General features: G+C 38.6%; 1 protein-coding gene across 34 annotated transcripts in view; it reads left to right on the top strand.

Moving 5' to 3' along the window:
• Nucleotides 1-26198, top strand: part of dlg2 (discs, large homolog 2 (Drosophila)) — a 278208-nt gene that overhangs the window by 236926 nt on the left and 15084 nt on the right. For 33 of the 34 annotated variants that reach the window (XR_010529246.2, XM_065259051.2, XM_073816029.1 and 30 more), the window contains 3 exons: nt 15795-15909; nt 22180-22356; nt 24738-24813. Coding sequence is in view for 33 of the 34 variants with exons in the window: in XM_065259051.2 (XP_065115123.1) it covers nt 15795-15909; nt 22180-22356; nt 24738-24813 (368 nt within the window). In the remaining variant the exon portion in view is untranslated. Of the gene's footprint in view, nt 1-12547; nt 12662-15794; nt 15910-22179; nt 22357-24737; nt 24814-26198 lie in introns of those variants that run through there. The other variant, XM_065259203.1, reaches the window with a different exon arrangement.

The following is a 26198-nucleotide window of genomic DNA, read 5'->3' as shown; positions in this document are numbered from 1 at the left end:
TTTTGTTATTTTGTTTTCTATCTCCATGAAGATTATAAATCAATCCATTATGGGGGCTGTGCTGCTGTCAGATCCACTGCCGCTCAACTCTCTGCAGTCTGTCTGTGGGACAGGGTCTTGTTCTTGCCCCAGTGCCTGCTCTGACCATGGGCCTTTATTTAGGGGACGGGACAGAGAGAGATCTTGCTCTCCTGATAATCCTGTGTGCACCTTTCTGTGTTCCCCTGCCTGCTGCCTCACATGATCAGTTCCTCGGCTCCTGTGTGTACTGTCGTTTGGCTCTAACCCACCCGTCCAGCACAGATGGCTGCTGTTCAATGCATACACACAAATCTAGACATTACAACTTAGACAGTTTATACCAGGGGATCAGACTGATTTAGGTTTATTTATTTACATGTAGCATTTTTTGTAGAGCGACCTTACATTGAGGAGCAATACAGAAACAATAAACCAATTATCTTGCATTGTAATATTAATATTTAATATTTTGCGGTTGAGCGAGTACTGGTTCATTTACGCCAGGGATGGGGAACTTTGGTCCTGAGGGCCGGTGTCCTGCAGAGTTTAGCTCCAACCATAATTAAACACACCTGAAGCAGCCTATTAAGGTCTTACTAGGCATACTAGAAACTTTTAGGGAGGTGTGCTGGGGCAAGTTGGAGTTAAACTGTACAGGACACCGGCCCTCCAGGACCGTAGTTGGCCATTCCTGATTTACACTAACTACAGATGGCACAGTGGATATTATGTTTTTATATAGTTACTAAAAAAAAGCAATTATTAGAATTATTTAAGCATTAGTGATGCTGTTGATAGGCACAGTTTACTTTCCTGTGTTGAAAATTGAGGTGGGACATTTTAAATACTGTAGCTTGTCTTTCTTTTAATATAGCCAGTAATCTTTTGGTTTATGTCACAGCCATGTATTTTGATGAGACATCAGCGATTATCATAATAGAAGAGTAGAAAATAACTGCATTTTAAACATTTATACCTGTAAAAACTTTACAGGGTTAATGTCTGCAGCCATGCCTGTCTTATTGCACTGCTCACTGGGTGCTTCTCAATATCCTTCCTCGTTTCCTCGCTCCTATGTCCTACATCCTAAGACCCAAAAACCGATCAAGCTCAGCCCTCTTGTAGCAAATCTATAATATAATTTTATGATTATTATATATATCTCCCCATAAGGGATGCATAAATGTTAGTATTAATCGTTAAATCATTGTAAATTATTGACTTGTTTCAGACAGTTTATTTAATATTCATGTATAGACACATATCATATTATTTTACAGCACTTTTATTTTAATGTAGTAAGGTTATGAACTCTTAACTCAAGTATGTGTTTAACTTAATTTTTCTTATTTAATATTTTTGGGTTTTAATGCACTTAAAGGGAAACTCCCCTAGAGTTAAACATTTGATTTTTTCCGTTTTGGAATCCATTCAGCCAATAATCGGGTCTGGCGTTACCAGTTTTAGCATAGCTTAGCATAATTCATTGAATCTGATTAGACCATTAGCATTGCTCTTAAGGAATGATCAAAGAGTTTAGATATTTTTCCTATTTAAAACTTGACTCTTCTGTAGTTACATCGTGTACTAAGACCGACGGAAAATTAAAAGTTGCGATTTTTTTAGTTCAATATGGCTAGGAACTATACTCTCATTCTGGCGTAATAATCAAGGACTTTACTGTCGTAACATGACTGCAACAAGCACAATGATATTACGCAGCAACTGAAAGTAGTCCCCTTAGTAACTTTTAATAGCAGGGGACTATTTTCGGGCGCTGCGTAATATCATTTTGCCTCCTGCAGTCATGTTACAGCAGCAAAGTCCTTGATTATTACGCCAGAATTAGAGTATAGTTCCTAGCAATATCTGCCTAATAAAATTGCAACTTTTAATTTTCCTTCAATCTAAGTACACGATGTAACTACAGAAAAGTCAAGTTTTAAATAGGAAAAATATCGTAACACTTTGGTAATTTTTGAGCACAATGCTAAAAGTCTAATCAGATTTAATAGATTGTGCTAAGCTTTGTTTGCTAAAAGTGGTAACACCAAACCCGGAGATCGGCTGAATGGATTCCAAGACGGTAAAAATCAATTGTTTAACTCTGGAAAGAAAATGACCATATTTTCAAAAAAAAGTGGAGTGTCCCTTTAAATACAGTGAACTTTATACAGAGAGTGGGGACACGTCTTTCCTCGCTCGCATCGCATGAGGGTAAAGCTAAGACACGAGGAAAGGAAGCGAGTCGAGGAAACGAGGACGCACAAATAAGAATTGAGAAGCAAACACTGTCTTGGGATGCGTTCCACTTCACTTTTAAGCAAGGGCACATAAACTTGAAGTGGAAAGCTGCCTTGGCCCCTCTCCTTCTCTTCCTCATCTTTTTCCTCTCTCTTTACCTGGTCTTCAACACTTACTGCTGCCCCTGCTGAAACCAACACGGCCCTCTCACATAAACACACACGTCACACTTGCAGTGCTATTGCATGTAAACCTATTACACAAATTATTTTCCTTGATAATTGTCTAAACTGTTAACTCTACATAAGTGTTTTTCAACCAGGGATCTGGGGGCCTCAACAAACTTTAAAGGAGTCCTTAAGATAACTTAAATGAAAATAAGTATAACAAATAGTGATCTTTCTAGTCATTTTTTAGGTAGAAATTGTAAGTGGAGGGGTCCAAATATTGTTGTGAATTCAAAAGTGGACTTAAAGTCAGAAAGGTTGAGATCCACAGCTTGGCATTATTTTGTATACTATAAAGATCACATTGCAATTACACAAAGCCTACTCGAGGTGCTGTATTAACTGTATATACATTAATGCTGCAGTTGTGTGTATTCACATGTAAAAGTTTGTTTCTTACGGATCTCTTTTACTCAGTACTTAATCTTTTTAAATTGTTAGAGAGCTCCAAATGAAAACAACTTCAAGGTACAGCTTACTACAGCAAAGAAATCAGATAAAAACACTGGCTAATCAGATAACAAAAGACAAACCATTTCGATTTTTTGCCCAAAATTGCTTTTATTGTCTAGACAAAGCACCACAATTTTGCAGAAGCTGTCTGACCGAATGTATAGCCTATAATAATGTGGTATAATGTATTTGGAAGTCATTTATATGGCTAAGTGCAGGGCATTACACGCATTCATTCTCATGACTAGCATTTGATACCCTTACGTGTTTTTCAGTGGATGAAATCTTTTATACATTAGTTAGATATATGAAGTGGAAGCATAGTAATGGTGAATATCTCTGTCCGGCCAAAGGTGGAATTACATGGACAGTGATGAATAATTTGGAAAGTGGGCAGCCCAGGATTCCTATTGCATAGGGACTTGAATCAGATAGATGCCATAAAAATACCCGAGGCTCCTCAAGACATTATGCTTCCTTCCTAACTCGGAAACTATGAACTTTCTCTGAGCTTATTATGCCTTATTGCCAGATTTTGGCAGAGAGGTAAAATATTATTGAACTTTTGCAGACCAAGCCATTGTTGCAGATTTTGTGAATCCACAGTAATCGATTCTCTTGGCATACATATTTAATCGTAATGGCAATTTCCTCCATTTCCAATATAGCAGTGCATCTGCTATGCAAAGCTATTTAGTATACTGTAGACAAAACAGTAGAGACCTCAATAGTCAGCGTTATGAGTATTTAGTCATATAGCCCAGCTCGGCTGTTCTTCGCTCTTTCGGCTCGATCCGATTCCCCTGATGGTCTCTGGATTGATTCAGCAGAGGTAAAACTCATTAAGTTGTTGGGGTAAATGCAAGCTTGCACTTTCTACAGGGGTGTGGAGGGATTGCTGAGATCGGCTTTCCAAGGGACCTTTTCATTCCAACATAGGACTTCCTGATGTAGCCCGAGTCACAGAATTCTTTTAGCTGATTAATAAACAAGGAAAATCATATTCAAGATGAGATTGAGGTTCTTTAACTTCTTTAAACTGTACATCCTCTATACAATTATATAGAACAGATTATACAGATAATAATGTAGATAGGTAAGATTACTGGGGACAGATAGTATTAGCTAACATGCGTACTATCTCTGGAAAACATGATTACATTTGATTTTATCAGAGTGGTCTCAAGTATAGCACCGACTTCTCAAACCCTTGCAATTACAGGCTGGACTATGCTGTAATGGGATACACACACACAGAGAGATACACACATGGTGACAGGCCATCATCTCTCCCATCAGAGAACAACAAAATGCGCCATTTTCTGTTTTTTTATTTTTTTTTTTATCACTATAGAAACATATAAATGGCTCTGATACCTCTGTGTTAGTTGGCTGAAAGTGCTGGACATACTCTCAAAACAGACAGTACTTTTAGCTGGCATTTTGAAATAGGGAACAAAAGGCCTTGAAAAGGTTCAGCAATGACATTTTCATATTTGTGGGTATGTTTATGTACAAGTGTGTGTGCATGTACTTGTAAAGCTGTTAGTGTGGCATTCTGGATTGGATTGAGGGCTCTGGTGGGACATTATGACATCCCTGGCATGTATACGGTAAACACAACAGACACCCATTAAAACACCTGAGGAAACTCCACACACACATTTTCACATTATACATTTAGAGTATACATGTAGTCTTTAATATTTACATTGCAAAAAGTCATTTTTTTGGAGGGGTAGGAATATTAACAAGAATTAAACAAGATAATTTAATTTCATTTTAGCTAAAAGAAAAAAAGTGTGACTTTTCAGAGAATATATTTTGATTGAGAAATTATTTTACATTTGATTTATGTACAAACCAGTTTAGTTAGATTTTGCTAATGACTCATAAGTGCGTGCATCTTGTTTCATGGTTGTTTTGGTATTTTGCTGGAAAACAAGACAAAAAAATAGAGAATAAAAATGCTTTGCAGTATCATACAGATTAAACCAAATTATAACTCGGCCACCCTCTGGAAGGAAACAATTAGTATTTTTAGAATATAATCAAATGTACTTTACTTTTGAGAACATCCCCAAAGGACGTTTTGGACAAATTTAGTTAAAAAATTAGTTCATTTTCTAACCAGGGTTAGAAAAAACTTACAAACTTGCAAGTTTAGCTTACAAACATGCTTACAAATGGGAACAGGGTAGAGATTACAAGAATGTTATTAAGTGGCATTCCCTGTTTCCCTAAAACTGTTTGCATTGTCTTATGTTTCCATGTGTAAACATATCGTCAGCAGCTATCAGGTCATTAATCATTGTATTAGATAGCCAGAGGTCTGAATAAGTCATATTTTACTGTAATATGTGTGGTCCTATCAAAATGACTAATCTCAGCTTTCTTTCTCTTATTCTTTTTAATGAACCGCGGTTCCACAGTCAATGCATCTTTGTGAAAAAGAACTACAATACTGTGAAAGTTTGTACAAAATTTGTGTATTTTTGGCGGGACTAATTTAAAGGTCAACATTTAGACAATGGGATTTAGGGCTGATTTATAACGTGTTCTGGATGTTTTGTAATTGCCTGTAAAAAAACAAAGTGGTTTAATTAGTTTAACCTTCTGATAAGCATTATTTCTCTCCCTGTGGCCAATATTCTTAATTTTGTTGTCAGTGATTTTAGGACCATGTCCTTTATAAATGGTTTTGTAGGTAGGGCTAATGTAACCATTATGATGTATGTTGCTCATACTTAGGGTTACATGAAATAATAATGTTTATTAAACCTTTTGCAAATTCTTTTGATGAGGAATAGTAAGTAACCACTAACAACCTGGCAATCACATAGCAACAACTCAGAACAGCATAGCAACCACTTAGAATACCTTAGCGACCACTCAGACACCTTAACTACCTCTAAGAACACTCTGACAATCTCTAGCAACCACTAAGAACACCCTAGTGACCACTCAGAACACTGCAGCTTCTACTCAGAAGACCCTGGCAAGCACAGCAACCACTTAGAACACCCTGGGAATCATCACACAGCAACCACTCAGATCACCCTAACGTCCACTTAGAATACCTTAGCGACCACTCAGAACAACCTGGCAGACAAATAGTAATCACTTAGAACACCCTACCGACCACTTAGAATACCTTAGCTACCACTCAGAACACCCTGGTAATCTCATGGCAACCATTAAGAACACCCTAGCGACCACTCTGAACACCCTGGCAATCAAAGCAACACTAAGAACACCCTAGCTACCACTCTGAACATCCTTGCAATCAAAGCGACCACTCAGAACACCCAAACATCCACTCAAAATACCTTAGGGACCACTCAGAACACCATAACAACCCCTTAGAACACTTTAGCTCTTACTTAACAATACCCCAGGGACCACTCATAATACCTTAGCAACCACTCAGAACACCTTATTTACCACTTAGAACATCCTGGCAGAACCCCCTGGCAAACACAGCAACCACTAAGAACACCCTAGCGACCACTCTGAACGCCCTGGCAATCACAGCAACACTAAGAACATCCTAGATACCACTATGAACATACTTGTAATCAAAGCAACCACTCAGAACACCCTACCGACCACTTAGAATACCTTAGCTACCACTCAGAACACCCTGGGAATCACACAGCAACCACTCAGAACACCCTACCGACCACTTAGAATACCTTAGCTACCACTCAGAACACCCTGGGAATCACATTCCAACCAATCAGAACACCCTAGCTACCACTCTGAACATTCTTGCAATCAAAGCGACCACTCAGAACACCCTAACGTCCACTCAAAATACCTTAGGGACCACTCAGAACACCATAATGACCCCTTAGACCACCTTAGCTATTACTTAACAAAACCCCAGTGACCACTCATAATACCTTAGCAACCACTTAGAACACCTTATCTACCACTTAGAACACCCTGGCAATCACAGCAACCACTAAGAACACCCTAGCGACCACAAAGAACACCCTGGCAATCACAAACAACCACTTAAAACATACTGGCAGAACACCCTGGTAATCTCATGGCAACCACTAAGAACACCCTAGCGACCACTCTGAACACCCTGGCAATCACAGCAATACTAAGAACATCCTTGCTACCACTATGAACATCCTTGCAATCACAGCAACCACTCAGAACACCCTACCGACCACTTTGAATACCTTAGCTACCACTCAGGACACCCTGGGAATCACATAGCAACCAATCAGAACACCCTAGATACCACTCAGGACACCCTGGGAATCACACAGCAACCACTCAGAACACCCTACCGACCACTTAGAATACCTTAGCTACCACTCAGAACACCCTGGGAATCACATAGCAACCAATCATAACACCCTAGATAACACTCAGAACACCCTGGGAATCACACAGCAACCAATCAGAACACCCTAGATACCAATCAGAACACCCTAGATACCACTCAGAACAGCCTAGAAACCACTCAAAACACCCTGGGAATCACATAGAAACCAATCAGAACACCCTAGTGACCACTCAGAACACCCAAGCTACCACTCAGAACACCCCGGGAATCACACAGCAACCACTCAGAACACCCTACCGACCACTTAGAATACCTTAGCTACCACTCAATACACCCTGGGAATCACATACAAACCAAGCAGAACACCCTAGATACCACTCAGAACACCCTAGAAACCACTCAAAAGACCCTGGGAATCACATAACAACCAATCAGAACACCCTAGTGACCACTCAGAACACCCTAGCTACTACTCAGACACCCTGGGAATCACACAGCAACCACTCAGAACACCCTACCGACCACTTGGAATACCTTAGCTACCACTGAGTATGCCCTGGTAATCACATAGCAACCAATCAGAACCCCTTAGTGACCACTCAGAACACCCTGGGAATCATATAGCAATCACACAGACCACCCTAGTGTCCACTCAAAATACTTTAGCGACCACTCAGAACACCCTAGTTACCACCCAAAAACACTCTGACAATTACGTTATGACCACCCAGAACCACTTAGCTACCACTCAGATCACCACAGCTATCACTCAGAACACCCTGGTAGTAACATAGCAACCACTGAAAATATCTTAGCGACGACTTGGAACACCCTAGTGACCCATCAAAACACCCTGGCAATCACATAGCAACTACTCAGAACACCATAGCAACCACTCAGACGACCCTGGTAATCACATTTCAACCACTCAGAACACCATGGAGACCACTCAGATCACTCTAGTGACCCACCAAAACACCCTGGGAATCATGTAATGACCACTCCACCTTAGCTACCACTCAGAACACCCTGGCAATCACATAGCACCTGCTCAGAACACCATAGCAACCATTTAGAACACCCTAGCTAACACTCAGAACACCCTGACAGTAACATAGCAACCACTCAGAACACCTTAGCGACCACTCAGACCACCCTGGGAATCACATTTCAACCACTCAGAACACCTTAGCGACCACTCAGACCACCCTGGTAATCATATTTCAACCACTCAGAACACCATGGAGACCACTCAGATCACCCTAGTTACCCACCCAAACACCCTGGGAATCACGTAATGACCACTCAGAACACCCCTCAGAACACTCAGAACACCCAGCTACCACTCAGAACACCCTGGCAATCACATAGCAACCGCTCAGAACACCATAGCAACCATTTAGAACACCCTAGCTAACACTCAGAAGACCCTGACAGTCACATAGCAACCACTCAGAACACCTTAGCGACCACTTAGACCACCCTGGTAATCACATTTCAACCACTCAGAACACCATGGAGACCACTCAGAACATGCTGGCATTTGCATAACAACCACTCAGAACACCCTAGCGACCAGAACAATCTGCCAATTACTTAGCAACCACTAAGAGCATTATATTACTATTAGCTTTGCCGTTGACAAAAAATGGAAATGTTTTAAGTGTTCATTTAAGTTCTACAAAGTTCCTGGTTCTTGTGTCAATGTTCTGGATTTGATTCCCACGAAACACACACAAAAATCACATGAATGACTTACACTGTATTTTATTTAAAGCATCTGCCAAATGCAAATGTTGAAGACTAAGAAGTTTTTTTTTTAGAACACCCTATGGGTTGTTTGTGAGTATATTTCTCTAATGGGCTGGAATGTTTGCCAACTTTTGACAATATTTGGCTTCAATCCCACAGGGTTTTTGTGGCCAAAGTAATACTGTTGTTTCATAGGGCTGCAAGACAACCGCCATTGGGAGATGCTCAGTAGGCCAAACAGGAGACCAAATAGGACATAAACGCATGGCTGTTTAAACAGATCTCCCTTAGACCGCCTTATCACCCCTAAGCTGCTGTTAATACAAAACAAACTATCATAAGCTGAATCACTTTAGCCTGTACTCGCCACTGTCTTCCTATCTCTCTGCTGCAGACTCTAGATGGGTTAACTTGGTTAAAAGGCTGTGACGTGCATGCTGACATATTACAAATGATGTTAGTGTAATTTATAGGGCCCTATTTTAACGATCTAAGCGCATTGTCTAAAGCGCACAGCGCAACGTCTAAATGGGCGTGTCCGAATCCACTTTTGCTAATTTAACGACGGGAAAAATGGTTTTTGCGCCGAGCGCATGGTCGAAAAGGGTAGGTCCTATTGTAATGGGAGTATTTTGGGCGTAACGTGCAGTAAACCAATGAGAGTCTCAGCTCTCATCCCCTTTAAAAGCCAGTTGCGCTGGTGCTATGTCTAATCCCTATTTAGATGACGGACTTTGTAAACTGAAAAACTAAGCGGAGGAAGAAGATCCCTAGTTTAAGATTAATGTTAAATAATTGTGTTGTTTTTCACTTGTATTGAAATTGTTCTTTTTTTATTAAAACCTTTAAAACCCGTTTTCTTTTAGTCATGGAAGTAAAAAGCAGGCTTGTAATTGCTTTAAATGTATGGCTATCCAATATCATCAAAAAATAATTTACAAGTATGTAAGATAAGGTTTGTACTCTAAAAATACTTTATTTGTAATAAACAGGAGATAAAGAATTTACAAACGGCTCTTCTCACGTTTCAGCACTTTGGACAGCGTTTTTTTTTTAGCAAAGAGTTTTTTTAAGCATTACTTAAAAATGTTTCTCATCTCATCATATCCACAGGTACAGAGTCATCATATACAATAAATCCGTGAGGTAGCATTTAAAAACAGATACATTTGTTAAAAGCAAAGCATTTATTTACTTACCAGGCTGTAGGTGAAGCAGCTCTTTGTGCCTTCTAACGTCTCATAATTAGTCCTCATTTATGTCCAAGAGACTCAATAATAATCTTTTACATTCAATCCTTTAATCTTTCATATTTAAAAGCATTTTTGTGCTGCTGCGCATTCATGTACCTTGTGATAAGCAAACCCGCGTAGCCCTCCCGTTTATAGGCGCATACTAATGCGCTCTTTAAATAACATAAAACACATTGCGCCATTGACTTTAGACTTTAGACCAGGTTTTTGTTGGTCAATGGCGTAGTCTATTTTAGTTGCCTCAAAATAGCAACGCGCCAACAATGCGCCTGAACACACCTCGTTTTCAGACCAGAACGCCCATGGGCGCAAAAGGGGGCGCAAATGCATTTGCTATTTAAACAACGCGGCGCTAAACGTGAAAATTAGGGTGGAAACTAGCGAAAGACACTTGCGTCGCGCATTGCGCTGCATTGCGCCGGGTGTAAGATAGAGCCCATAGTCTCTGTTTCCTTGGAAATGTCACACTGGCTCTTCTGTTGCTCACATTTACCTGCTGGTGCACTGTTGCTCTCTTTACCCATCGAGGATGTGCCTCTATTTGTCATGTAGGTGTCGCCGCTCAGCAGCTAATGAGACTATACGAGCTTTCCTTTATTAACACACATACAGTAAATCACCCAGACTCAAACGCCTGGATATGACCCACCTCTACAGAAACAGGTGCGATAATACAGAATCAAGATTCAGAAATGTAAAACACAGCCATATGTGCACAATCAAGACATATGGTTAAATGCAACCGTTTGGGAAAACATATTTTAGAAAAAGATATAAACAGACAGATGTGTTCATGTAGATCAGCCAGTTGAGCATTACGTTAGCAACACAGAGGTCATGGGTTCGATCCCCAGGGGAAACAAATAATGTAAAACAAATATTTGATTTGAGTCCACTGTTAACCGCTTTGGATAAAAATAGCATCTGTCATACGCATACCATAAATATAAGTATATGCAAGCATTTACAATGGTATCAGCCTGAGGTTGGCGCCTTAACACTAAATTCTGTTCCTATATGTAGCTCAGTGGTAGAGCGTAGTATTAGCAGCTCAAAAGGGCATTAATTTTATTTTAAAAATGTTGTACTTTGTAATGCCATGTAAGTTAACTTTTTACTTTAAACTCTCCGCATACAGGAGAATGTAGTATGTAGCCCAGGAGATGCATTGCATTTATCTGTATACGAGTCAAATAAACTATACTTTGCAAGGCTGTGCATTCGACCATTTGTGTAAATGTGAAAAAACAGACTATGCTCCTAAAAGGAGACTCCGCTTTTTTGGAAAATATGCTCATTTTCCAGCTCCCCTAGAGTTAAACATTTGATTTATATTGTTTTGAAATCCATTCAGATGATCTCCTGGTCTGGCGGTACCACTTTTAGCATAGCTAAGCATAATCCATTAAAAAAAATAACAACCGAAGAGTTTAGATATTTTTCCTATTGTGTACTTAGACCGACGAAAATATAAAAAGTTGCCATTATCTAGGCAGATATGCCTATGAACTATACTCTCATTCTGGCGTAATAATCAAGGACTTTGCTGCCATAACATGGCTGCAGGAGGCGCAATGATATTACACAGTGCCCGAAAATAGTCCCCTGGTATTGAAGGTTTAATTTTCCGTCGGTCTTAGTACTCGAGGAAACTACAGAAGAGTCAATAGGAAATATATCCAAACTCTTTGGATATTGTTTAGTGCGATGCTAATGGTCTAATCAGATTCAATGGATTATGCTAAGCTATGCTAAAAGTGCTAGCGCCAGACCCGGAGATCGTCTAAATGGAATCCAAAACGCTAAAAATCCGATGTTTAACTCAGCTGGAAAATAAGCATATTTAAAAAAAAAGTGAAGTGTCCCTTTAAGGCTTAAGGAAGCATCTGCCTAAATGCATAAATGTAAAGATTATTAAATATCTTTAGCTCTCTTTATTTCCATCCAACCCTAGGTCAGCATTTAATAGTAAATCAATCATGTCCCAAATCACTTGTATTTAATGGCTGTATCCTGCTGGTTATGTGCACAAATTCTCATCATATGCCTGGGAAAGTAACAAGTTCTGAAGGACAGGGAGTGCAAAAATATTTGCTGGATTTGTGGCTTGTTTACCTTTATGCGAGCTAATACGCTGCAGATTGAAAGCACAAAGCCGACGTTAAGAGAGAAAATCCAGCATGGCTTTTGATCTGGATGACATCAAGGGGAGTAGAATCGCTAAGACTCTCAGCCCTGCCCACTCTAGAGTTTCAGCCAATGGGAGCGGGTTTGGAGGAGAGTGCATGAGTGAGAGAGGGAGAGAGAGAGAAAGAGTAGAGGAGATGGTAGAGCGGCATTCATTGCTTGTGTGTAGGGAGCGGTCAATTTCTCACGCTGCTGCAGTCCGCGAGCATCCTCCAAAAGTGAGACTGTATTTTTGTATTCTTTCTTTTATTTGTTCTTTCATTAATCTTTCACTTTATCATCAAGCCTCTCCTTTTGTGTGTGTGTGTGTTTTTTTTTTTGCTGTGTTGCTGCTTGCTTTCCATTCAAGTGTGTTTGCGAGCACGTGTGTGAGATTGTGGGATTCAATTCAGTTGCATGCGTTAAAATGCAAATAATGTTCAAACTGCAAGCGATTTTGACACATTTTTGCCTCGAGTGACAATTGAAAAACTTGACTGTTGGATATACTTCTGCACCAACTGAGACAACTTTTCTTTCATTTAGGAACGCAAAATATTTTTTACTGATATTTCCAAAAAAACGTGAAAATCCTGGGGTTGGTAGCTTTCTTTCATTGTGGATTTGTTCAGGCTGAGTGCTTCACTTTGTTTTTGGCTCTCTGTGTTAACCATGTCTGGGCTATGCACCACTCCAAGACTCTTTCTGTCTCCCTTTCTCTCTTTACATCTTTCTCTGCATACTGTAGCTAAATCTTGCTTGCTTAGCAAGAGGTTGCTTTTTTATTCTTCAGTCTTTAACATTGAGGCCATCAGAGGTAGAGCAAGAGTTGCCTGAGGTTGAAGTGATTTGAATGCCTGTAACAGTTTAGTGGAAGAAATATTGATATTTGCAAGTGCACGTTTCTTTAAAACTTGCTTTGTGCTGCAATTTGCTGATTGTATCATCAGTGTAATTGTTGTTCTCCATTGCCCACAGCACAGTGACAAAATGTACTTGTCACTTGACCTTTGAGTTTAATGCAAGGACAGGCTGAGCGCATAAAGATCCTCACACCCATATAAAATATGCATAACTCATGCTTTTTTAGTTTGAGATAAATAGAGATAAAAATGTATCATCATCATGCACAGGTTGAGCCTAATAGTCTTGCTGAGCGCTCAGATTGCATTATGTTCATGTGCTAGTCTCAGCAGCAGATGTAGTTGTGTGCTGATACAGGGCTGAGGTGTGCAGCACCCTTAACTGCAATGCTGGGCACTGGTTTACCATGTGTGTGCATTGTGAAGAGAGCAAATCTGTGAATTAAAGGGATAGTTCACCAAAAAATAAAAATCACCCTCATGTTGTTTTTAACCTGTATGAGTTTCTTTTATCTGATGAACACAAAATATATTTTGAGAAATGATGGTAAGCACACAGCTGCTGTAACCATTGACTTCCATAGTAGGAAAAACAAATATTATGGAAGTAATGTGATAAATGTTAAAGAAGATTTTTGATAAATGATGGTAAGCTCATAGTTGATGGTACCCATTGGATTCCATTGTATTTGTTTTTCCTACTATGGAAGTCAATGGTTACAATCAGCTGGGTGCTTACCATCATTTAGCAAAATATCTTCTTTTGTGTTCATCAGATAAAATAAATTCATACAGGTTTAGAACAACATGAGGATGAGAAAATGATGACAGAATTTTTATTTTGGGTGAACTATCCCTTTAAGGCTTGTGAGTCTTGTTTCAAAAGTTTATGAGGTCAAAATAATTTTACGTGTCCAGATTTTTTGTTTTAAAATATTATGGAGATGATGAGTTATCCAACTAATTGTCATTGGTTTACTTGGTTGGATTTGATCCAGAAGGTTGTGGGAGGTCTTACCATTCTACTTAAAAGTGTACCCTTGACCCCCTTCCCAAATAAGGTTAGTTGATTCTTTAACAGTTGTATTGGACACATTACACAAAGTGTTTAACAGCATTTTTAAAGGGACACTCCTCTTTTTTTTAAAAATGCTCCTTTTTTCCAGCTCCCCTAGAGTTAAACATTTGATTTTTACCATTTTGGAATCCATTCAGACGATCTCCGGATCTGGTGGTATCACTTTTAGCGTAGCTTAGCATAATCCATTGAATCTGATTAGACCATTAGCATCGCGCTCAAAAATAACCAAAGAGTTTCGATATTTTTCCTATTTAAAACTTTATTTAATCCTATTTAAAGCAGCAAAGTCATTGATTATTACATAAAAAAAGAGAATATAGTTCCTAGCCATAGCAGCCTAAAATATACATTTTCTGCTTCGTACACGATGTAACTACAGAAGAGTCAAGTTTTAAATAGGAAAAATATCAAAACTCTTTGGTTATTTTTGAGTGCGATGCTAATGGTCTAATCAGATTCAATGGATTATGCTAAGCTATGCTACAAATGCTACCACCAGACCCGGAGATCGTCTGAATGGATTACAAAACTGTAAAAATCAAATGTTTAACTCTAGAGGAGCTGGAAAATGAGCATACTTTCAAAAAAAGATGAGTGTCCCTTTAAATAATGAAAAGTTAGGTTGCAAGTTTATTCAAATCGCAAATTTTCATCTGGCACTCGCAAACAAAAGTCACTTCACGAGAGGGGGGTAACCATAGCAACAGTGGTCTGCTGGAGGGGATTCATTTGAATCAGCATTGCCAAAACTTACATATTGCATTAATTATCACTTTTTGTACATTTGCAAATTATAAAAACTAGTGTTTTATTTACTGTAAGAGGTCTACAGATTTGAGTTTCAGCTTTAGTGCCGATAGGACTGAAATACACTTTGATGCAAACAAACCTGAACAGATTGTGTCTTAAAAACAGTGAAATCTGGGTGCAGATTTTAGCATTATGGTGGGAATAAGACAAAAAATGTTTAGTGTGGTCGGCAAAGGATAATTTGTTTTTTAAACCAGGTCCAGATGTAATCTGCAGACTTTTCTGTGCTGCTGTCGCAGCAAATTTGTGTAATAAAATAAAATGTACTAAACTGAGCTGAGTGTACCGCATGTTGGTCTTATGAATAGCTGAAAACATTATTAAATTAGACAGAATATTTCATAAAGACATGCAAGAGGCAGGGAACTTAATATCTCTCTCTCTCTCTCTCTCTCTCTCTGTGCAATAAGTCAACACAGTTACAGTAGCAGGGCAGCCATTCAGCTGGGTTGCCTATATCGATCTGACCTGTCGTCTCATTCACTAAGCCACTACAGTACCACATCCTTAATGGAGGACAGCATTTCCCAGAGAGCCCTTCTTATTGATTCTATGCTTTTAAACAGTTTTTTCTTGCAAAAATTGTTAACATTTGCTCGTTTCTGTTTGTTTTTACAGAGTACGGGCGTTTCGAGGCCAAAATTCATGACTTACGAGAGCAGATGATGAACCACAGCATGAGCTCCGGATCCGGGTCCCTAAGAACCAATCAGAAACGTTCCCTCTATGTCAGGTAAGGACTTTCTCAGAAAACACCGCGTTTTCTCATATACTAATTCATTCGCTGTGTTTTTGCCAACACAGATGGGACTCTGAAATGCCAACATTTCCCCGAACATGAAATTATGCGATGAGCTGTTTCTCTAAGTGCAGTCTTGTTGCGTTGCACTAATGTTGAATTTATGTGAACATGACCCTGGTCTCTCAAGGCTACGGGATGTGTTTCTAGCCCAGGGCGAGATGTTTATTACACACACATACACTTTAGGGGTTTGGGTGTGAACCAACAAGGGTTCAATTCTGACTTCAAAACAGTCAGAATTCATCAGCGTCCACTCTGCTCTCCCTCCAGACACACACACGCTAAGAGGTTTATACTGTCTTTGGCTCTGATCCTAGATCAGCGAGGGGTGGAATATCATATACAGTATTTACTGTACTTACTAATATACAAGCAAAAGGCCTAAAAATCTTTATATATCCCTAATGTAAGTTCTTCATGTACTGTAGATGAAACAAAGTTTCGACAGTACTGACGCACCTGTGGTTATCCATAGCTCTCCAGTCAGCAATCACGCTCACATACAGTACACCTTCTCTCCTCCTGATGTACATCACGCTCAGTATCTCCTCCTCACCTGCGGTGTAACGCCGTAGGCTTCCTCTGTGGGTGCCGGATAATTGTATTGTGCCATTGACAGTCATCTGGACCGTAGAGCCGGATGTTGGACCGGTTTGCAAAGCGTGGTTGCAACCGGAAATCAGACCTTATAGGGAGTCATACATTTACTGCTGAACACATTGCACATACATTCTTTAAAACTTAAACATTAACCAAAACTTAATAAATGGACTTCCCTGTTACAGTAAATGCATGTAGATTCTACAATTGAGAAAGAAGATGAATTGTGGTTTGTAAAATAATGCTGCAGTCTTCGCAAACTTCTGTTCAGTCTGTAGATGGCAAACAAGATTTATGACTAAACCATAATTTCCAGGTTGTCTCCGCTGAGCAATGAGATGCATTAGAGTTCTGATGTGATGAATTCAGAGGCATGTTTCTGTAAATAGAAAATCCATTTATAAGCAATGCATGCACAACATTCACACACTGATAGTATCGAATGAGTCAGTTATCGAGTGATTTTTTTCAATCGGCCGTGTCTCTGTCACAACAAATCAACATCACGGTGTCTTAAAGATGCATGCATCGCATATTTACCTCCTAAATAAAAGTCTCACTGCAGTAGCATTAACATGTTACCATAACAACACCCATATTCCACGTGTGTGATTCTGAAGAAGACTCAGATTTGTCTCACTAATTATGCATGAAAAGTTCAATGTATTGCAGTGCAGATGAAAATTGCAATGTCTGGTCTTTCTGTGTTATTACGAAGTTGGTAATGATAGAAACAGGACGGTCATTTTCTTTTTTTTAAGAAAAAGGTTTCAACAACCCCGAAAAAGTATTAATCTCACCCCGCATACTTTATCCCACCCATATACGAGACTGCAGATCCACACATCCCTATGATGCTCAACCTTACTCTTAGGTGCTTTTAAATATTACATATATCCACAAATAGCGGATGTGTCACATTATCTGCACCAGTTCCTGCTAGTTTGCGTGCCGTGCATGTAATGTAATGCTTTCCCCCATGACATGCTGACGGCTTTTATCTTGCTGCTTAGCAAACGCTACACTCATTTTGCTGAGGATCGATGCATTTTAACAATTTATCTTTTGCACATACCATTTGCTGTAGTGGAAAAACTACCCGTGAATGTACCCGATATTGCTGAGCACTGGGTTTTAAACATATACATGTTGTTTCTGTAGAAACAGATGTAGCCATGCTTCACTACTGCAAGATCCACACAATCAATATGAAACCAAAGATTTTGTCCTTCAGCTGGTGTGCATTTCCTCTTTTGGTATAAGGGTCATTCTGTAATCCTGGTGGCATTTACGTCTGAAAATGCAATGCACTTACCATAATTGTATTTAAGTTATACTATAATAATTGTAAAATTTATTTTGATGAACAGGCATAAATCGAACAGCATGGTTAAACATCTGACATTTTGATATCTTTGGTTATTTCTTATTACTTAGTCACTGTACAAAATAAAAAAAATGTGAAATAATGTTTTTATATACGTGAATTATTTAACAGTAACATGCATATTTTTATAGGCCTTTAATCTGTTAAAATATACAAATATATCATTCTAAGGTTTTCTATAATAGTTTTGCAAATTTATTTTGACTTTATGGCATTTGAAAGCACATGAGCATCTGCTTTCGCAGTGGCCCAATGACTTGTATGCTCATCTTCTTCTTTATTTATTTATACACCATTCCAGATTCCATCTATGGATATATTCATGGCGAAAACCAGTTAATTTGATATCTCCAATTCCCCTAACTTGCATGTTTTGGCCATTTTTTGTTTTTCCTAACAGTAAACTGCCAGAAAAACAAAAATGGTTCCTAGCTGTCACTATTTGTTACCTAAGAGTGCATATTAGTACTTCTTTGAGAAATATTGTTACCGCAAAGGTACATATTTGTGCAAATTCATACATATTTGTACCTAAATGTTACATATTAGGTACTGTCCCTGTGACATTGTAGAATATTTTAATGTACATTTTTATGAATTATTGTTATTAATAGTGAAAAGAGGTCACAAAAATGGGGGTTTATAGGCCGGACTGAAATTTTCTACCTGCATTGTAACTCTTTATATTACCTGAATGCTCAAACTGATCAGGTGATCAAAAATAAGTTTTATTTGTTATGTTAAGGGCCACAGTGAGCATCACTCAAAATGTCATTTGACAGCAAAGTTGAGTGTTTGTCTGCAGACTGTACTGGCACATGCTGTTTTGGGGATGTTTGTGAGAAGCATCATCGCGGTAATGATGCCATGGAGGATTGAATTCACCGTAATGGCCTCAAGTTCTGCCAGCAAACACATATATAAAAACATTATTTATCTGCACTGTACTTAGCTTGCGGTTTCCATAACAACCCCAGTGTCTTTTTAGGCCGATGATTGCTTTTCCTTAAGGCATGTGTGCTGAAGTGTGTGTGAGAGACTTTTAAATTTAAGTTTTGATTTTTATTAAAGATGAATGATTGTTTGTAAGAAAAGTGCAGATCATTTCTTATGTATGTCCTTTCTGTAATGGATCCACAATTGCGACTTTGAATCATTACGCTGTGGGTTATATTAACTTAAATGACCCTGGCATTACAAACATTACAAACATCACAAGATGCTAAGGAGCAATTTATTTCTTAAAATTTAGCAATTTAGTGCATTTGTTATTACAATGCATGGTTATAAAATTTCATCTGTTTGATCCATTATTTTTGTCATGCAGGTATCTGCAGTATGGCCAGCCTGCATTTTTCTTATTCATTTATTTCATGTCCTTGGGATGGTATTGATCCCGACCAGAGTATGAGGAACAAAATGTTTCATGTTATTTTGGTTCAGGCTCTTAAGAAATATTGAAGGCAGTAAATGCAACATCTAAGCAACGAAGTTTCCACTAAGGGAAAATTGCAGTGCTGTACAGCCCCATTAAAGTCCATTATTCAATCCCAGTGATGCACCCCAAAGATGTTGACTGCTGGTGAAAATGTTACCATTTTATTCTAGCAATACCTTTAGAAAGACGAGACCTAGCCAACCTAAATAAAATATGGATAAAATATATACAAATTCAACTGATGGTTTAACTTAGGCCACGCTCACATTTGGATTTGGCACATTTATTGCATCTGCATCATAGACAACAAACAGATGTGTTGTCATGGCTACAAAGAGCAGTAGAAAGCAGAGGTGATGTGAGCAAAGGACACTTTCTCTCCCATTGTCTCTCTCTACCTCCCCATCTCACACATTTATTCAGTAGAGCCTCTTGTTATCTGAGAGCTTTTATCAGGGCTGAATGTCCCAAGTGCTGTTTAGTGTTTGGTGTCATTGCAGCGTAATCATGTTCCGAAAAATTGGTTTGAATATACATTTTCCTTTACTGGCTATTTGGTTCGTAGAGGTCTGTAGCTAATGTCCATGACTGGGGTGTGTGTGTGTCTTAGCATGTGTTTATGTTTTTCCCAAGTTATTATTTTATTCTAGGTCAGTTTTTTAATTTAAATTATATGTTTATCCCTTTGCATTACATTTTGGAATCCGGAACATAGATGAACAGGTTTATTTGTCATTATTAATGTTATCTGTAGTGTTGTGTACTCAGTGCGACAGACCCATAGGAGACCCATGTGACAGCCTGTTTGTGTCTTTATGTGTGGATGTGTTTATTACACGGGCTTTACCTTGTTTAACAGCTGGTTTATCCAGTCTGCCCTGCAGGATGTAGTAGTTAACCCAAGCAGCCTGATCCGGTAGTGTTTTTTTTTTTGTGGAGGCAGGGTAAAATGTTATGAAATATGAAATATAAAAATATCATAGAAAATCATCGCCTCTGAAAAAGATTCATTTTTGACTCTCTGGAAGTCATTGGGTCTCATTCACTAATAATTTTGTACGTTTTGTTTATTCGCACACTTGGTTCTTCTCACAAAAACGTTCCGCCTAATTCACAACACGTGCATACGTGAATTTGTTCTTATACTTGTTTTTACAATAGTGAATTTGGTGTGTTCTACATGAGCGGCCACGTGCACAAGGTTGGTAATTTGCATAAAACAGGCCCACAAACAGCTCCATATAAGGGCAGCAAATTTTAGAGCAGTTTCTCACCGAAGTAAAAGAGCTAGAAAAGAAATCGATAATCATATTTATTATCAGTAATGTTCAGTTTTGCTATGCATTTTTTATTTGGGAAATTTTGCTGTCGCTGGAGGAAGCCAGTGCTGTCCACCAACCGACCGGAGTAACATTAAAGAAGTATTGGACAGAGACACGCATCTGTATCTAAAATAAAACTGACTATAGATCAACTGATTGACGTTTGGACTTCTCATTCACATTTACATGACGTTAACATCAGGCATTAAGCAGACACTTTCAAATAGAGATTTAAAAAGTGAGGAAGAAAAGTGTGACGATTTGTCATTATGTCCATCTTCTTTATGTGTGTAGAAAAAAGTAGGCTATAATAATGTATAATATAATGTATATAATAATAATAATATACTGTAGATTAGTATAATAATATATAATACAGAAAATATTATAATATCAAATATAATCATGTACATTTTATATATCAACATTATTATAAACATTATAATTATAGCCTAGTATTTGATACTGTATGTGATTATTGCCTACAAGTGGTTTAGGTTTTCTTGAATTTTTGTGTACATTTAGTAGACGTTTGATACGAAAGTTTTTGTTGAATCACGATTTGTTCGTGAAAACATCCGTATGCACGTCTCACGCACAAATTCATGCGTACGCATGCTTAGTGAATGAGACCCATTGTTTTTTTCTATTCAATAAGAAATAATGGAGAAGTATAGGTGAAGCTATTTATACCTTAACAACAGTTAGTCTTGATGACAAATAAAAGCTATAAATGATGTGATTTTACCTCATTATTGCTGTTTTTATTTTAAAGCGTTGTAAAGACGTCAGTGTGTCTGATTGGACGGTCTAGGTTTAAACTGCCGCATATATGCAGAGATATTCTGTTCAGTCCGTCTTTGATCAGGTCTAAAATGTCTGCTCTTTAAATAGCACAGTCCTCGTTTGTGTCTCTTTTTGAGGATGAGTGTATGAATCACGGTTATTCTTGTAGCTTCGGTCTGTTTCTTAGGATTGTTTCTTCCATGAGGATGAATGAGAGATTTAAAGTGTCGCCACAAAGTGATTCACCCACTCCAGACGGCAGGAGTGCATAGTAAACTGTGATCGCTTTTATAAGATCATCACATTCACAAAAAAATCACAATTAAATTCTAAAGGTCTCACCTCTAAAAAAATGCCGGGTTATTTTCAACTCAGCTTTGGGTCAAAAAGGACGAATCCAGCCCCTTAGGCTGTAATTAACCTATGCTGTGTTGTTTAACCCAAAATGCTTGGTTGTACCATAGTGTTAAATCAAATATTAACAGTTTCTGAGTTTACTCCGCTTCACGTCGTGCTGCATTACCACCTTAGGTGTGCTTTTTTTAAATATATTTAAACGGCACGTCATCAATTAATCCTTACGTAAACCATGTATATAGACTGTTGTGAAGTGTTGCATGTATGTTACAGAGCTATTAAACTGATATTGTGCATGTGTGTGTTCACAGGGCGTTGTTTGACTACGAGAGGGCGAAGGACAGCGGTCTTCCCAGCCAGGGTCTGAGTTTCCGATATGGAGATATCCTTCACGTCATCAATGCCTCTGATGACGAATGGTGGCAGGCCAGGAGAGTGACTGCTGAAGGAGATAGTGAGGAGATGGGTGTCATTCCCAGCAAGAGGAGGTGAGAGCACATACCACTATGGTAGATCATATACACTACTATAGTATAAATGTGCACTCCAATAGGTGACTTACTCTAATAGCACAACCCACATTTAATATCGAGTTTCCTGACCTTATTAACTTCACATTTAAAAGTTTAGTGAACCTTGTTGAGTTGAGATCATAGTTGTGTGCTGAGTGTTTAACTTTGAAATGAACTTTTTCAACTAAATTCGCTTGCTGGAGGGGATTTTTTAACCTTTATGGAGGCACAGTTTTTGTTAAAATACAATTTTATGTAAAGTGCTTGAATAAATTAGCACACATTCTCAAGTTGAATAATTATACTGAGAATGTATTACCCCTTTAGCCATAAAATGAAACCTACCAGCCCCTATTAATTTTTGACCGTGCTTTCGACCCCTATTCAGACATCTTATTAAGGTAAAGTATCAAAAACATCCTGATAACTTTTAATGAATTAAACTAACACTGTTTTTGGTGCAATAATTTACAAGACAAACATTACTTGGAGTTTGGGGGGTATATAAAAGGCAACATATTATGCAAATGAGCTACAGCTCCTCCCTTCGGGGGCATGCACACCAAAGCTTTTACGCCCACGGCCGGCGCATGTTTACAATTGTTTCCAATGGAAGTGCGGCATTTTTCAAAACAGCCATCAGCTGGCAGGTTTTTTCCACGCTGAATGCGCTCCATGGTTTTTCAGCGCTGAGCGGCGAGAGTTGAGAGAGATTCCACTTTGGGTCCACAATGTCGGTTCTCACACGGCTGTCCAATCACAGTGGAGGAGGGGCAGGACAAGTATCACAACAACCAATCGACTCACAGCCCATGTATCCAGCTACCAAAGCACTTAGCTGAAGAAAGCTGGCGCTCAGCTGAAAAAACAGCTGGCATTCGGCGTCCACCAGGCGTTTTCAGCCGCATTTAAAAGTTTTGGTGTGCACAAGCTCCTTACCAACAGACAGTAAGTGATTTTGGTTAAAAATGGATCCAATTTCTTTGATACAGTCTGAGACAATAGAATCTTTAGCCTCATTGGGGCTACAACGTGCGTACGAACACTAAGGGGCTGGACACACCAAAACTTTTAAACGCAGCTGAAAACACCTTGAGGACGCCGTATGCCAGCTGTTTTTCAGCTGAGTGCCAGCTTTCTTCAGCTGAGCGCTTTGGTAGCTGTGATACTTCAGCTGCGAGCCAGTTGGTTGCTGTGGTAATGTCCCGCCCCTCCTCAACTGTGATTGGGCGGCCGTGTGAGAACTGACATTGACGAGCGGAGATTTTCTCCCAAAGTTGAATCTCTTTCAACTCTCGACGCTCAGCGCCGAGTGCTGAAAAACCGCCGAGCACCGGTTTTCAGCACGGAAAAAACCCGCTAGCTGCTGGCTTATTTGAAAAACGCCGAGCTTCCATTGAAAACAATTGAAAACATGCGACGTCCGCGGGCGTAAAAGTTTTGGTGTACACAACCCCTAAAAATGCTTTTGGGTAAATTAACCAGTCAATCAGTGGCTGTGGGTGGAGCTTTATCTGTGCGATGTCACATTCACTCATTCCCCGCCAGCCTTTTTTTGAAAAGTTGCCCGCCACAATTTTTTATGATTTTTACAAAAGTGTCACAAAATGCCTTCCAGGAAAATCTTCTTCTAAAAATATATAAACATACAAATATATAAAATAAAATAAAAGCCTTTATAAAATAAAATATGGGAAAAACATTTCATCCTATCTATATTTTTTTTAAATATTGTTTTTTATTAAAAAATAAAATAAATAGCAAAAAGCTGAAATAATTGTATTTTTGTAAAGAAATTTTGTTAGAGATCAGATTCAGAATGATTCTCAAAACATACACAGAGTTGTAAAATTAGTAAATAATTTTTATAAATTTATAAAGTGCGTTAAATGCGATTATCCATCTAGTGGATAATCGCGGTATTACAGATTAACATAAAAACTCATCAGTAGCACGTTTTTTTCATGCAAATGTTTTCTCTTAATTAACAAGATAATGTGTCAGTGGCGGGGAAAGAGTTAACAAGAGAATCAAAACGGCATGTCTAATGATTTGGTTTGGGATTAAAAAAGAAGAAGAGGGTTTTTTTTTTTCATTGTATGGTTGTTGTGTTCACACACCGCCAGCACACATTTATGTCTGTCTGAGCATCTTGTAAAAGTGGATTTTGCATAAAGCTATTAAGTTTCTCAGAATCAAAATTAACGAACAAAGTGTGTCTACTCAAAGACACAATATCTGAATGTTTTTTTCCTTTAACATTTATTTTATGACAGATAGCAGAACATTTCTTTGTAATTCTGTTGTTAAATCTGGATTGCACTGAAGCTGAAATATGAATTCATCTCTTCTGGCAGGGTTGAGCGAAAAGAACGAGCTCGTCTAAAGACAGTCAAATTCAACGCAAAGCCCGGTAGCCTTGACTCTAAAGGGGTAAGCGCTGTTTGTTAAATGATGCTTGTGTGAGATTGATCAGTGTCAGTGCCCTAAAATCCGCTCGCCCCACTTTTCACTTTTCAAACTTAATGACAGTTTATTACCAGTGCCTGTTTTCACTCTTCAGTCTATCCGGTTTAATACAATATCTGTCCATCTCTTTCTCTTCAGTCTATCCGGTCTGTCACGTCCTGTCATCATCAATTTATTTATTTTGTTCAAGTCAAGTGTGTGTGAGAGAGAGACCTTCATTTGTCGCAGTGTAACTGCTGACTGTAAGCCTCAGTACTGCAGTAAAACAAACCCCAACAGGCAGATTATACTGTACTGTATAGATCCAGCTCCAGTAATATGTCCGACATACTGTATATGTATTTTCTCTAATCTTTATGGGATGTGGTATAGGTTCAACCGCAGTAATATACTGTATATCACGTGCATCGAACAGGAAAGTGAATCAAGTTAAAGGATGTGCTGTAGCGTCTATTTTTAGATCACCATATGAGTGCAGCGCCGTTCAGATTTTAAGTCTTGCGAGTCCCGCTAGTATCCATAGCAACATCACAGCCAAGCCTGCAGATTTCCGCATCTTTTTTGTCTCTTTTGAAGATGGGAGGTGGGAGAGGGGTGGAGGGTGCTGGCACTGATGGACGACTTGAGGATTTGTTGTGTGGTTCGGTGTCGGTGTTAAAATGCACCAGAATGTATATATTCATTTACAGTGTTTAAAAAATGGCTTGTTCGTATGTGTTAATGTATGTATGTATATATATGTTTATATTAGAGAGGTTTAGCACCATGAGTGTTCTTATCAGGGGTACAAATATAAGCATAGAGTCCTTTTATTCATACACTACACTGATATATTTCAAGACAGACGCCACAAATATATACACAACATCAGAAATAACATGATGAAAGTCCAACAGAATAAAGAAATGTCATATTTCAACCCAAAATTCACAGAAAGTTAAATGTTATATTTCCTAGATTTTTAATCACACATTGCAAAACTCTGAATCATTTTCTTTATGCATAATATAATGCATAATCTTTTTTTTCATATTTGGAGATAAAATATGATCTGGACATTCACAGATTCCAAAGTCACATTCAACTCCAATCCCATTTCTGATACCTCATTAACTTTTAATCCCATTTATAGCCATATTATAAAGAGTTAACCTTAACATCACAGCACACGGCACAGATTTTGTGATCAGCATGGCTCTCCTGCATGCTTTGTGTTTTAATATGAATAAGTATTTGTCCAGTTTGCCTTTGCATGGCACTAAATCACCTTAAGCTTTTGTTTTTCATCGTTTACCTGTTGTCTGTGTTCGATCATATTGATCATGGTTTTAATTTGACTACATTTGAGC

This window comes from Paramisgurnus dabryanus, chromosome 10, assembly GCF_030506205.2.
Source record: "Paramisgurnus dabryanus chromosome 10, PD_genome_1.1, whole genome shotgun sequence".
In the NCBI taxonomy this organism is placed as follows: domain Eukaryota; kingdom Metazoa; phylum Chordata; class Actinopteri; order Cypriniformes; family Cobitidae; genus Paramisgurnus; species Paramisgurnus dabryanus.
The sequence above is the reverse complement of the archived record's forward strand: the minus strand, read 5'-3'. Positions and strand labels throughout refer to the sequence as shown.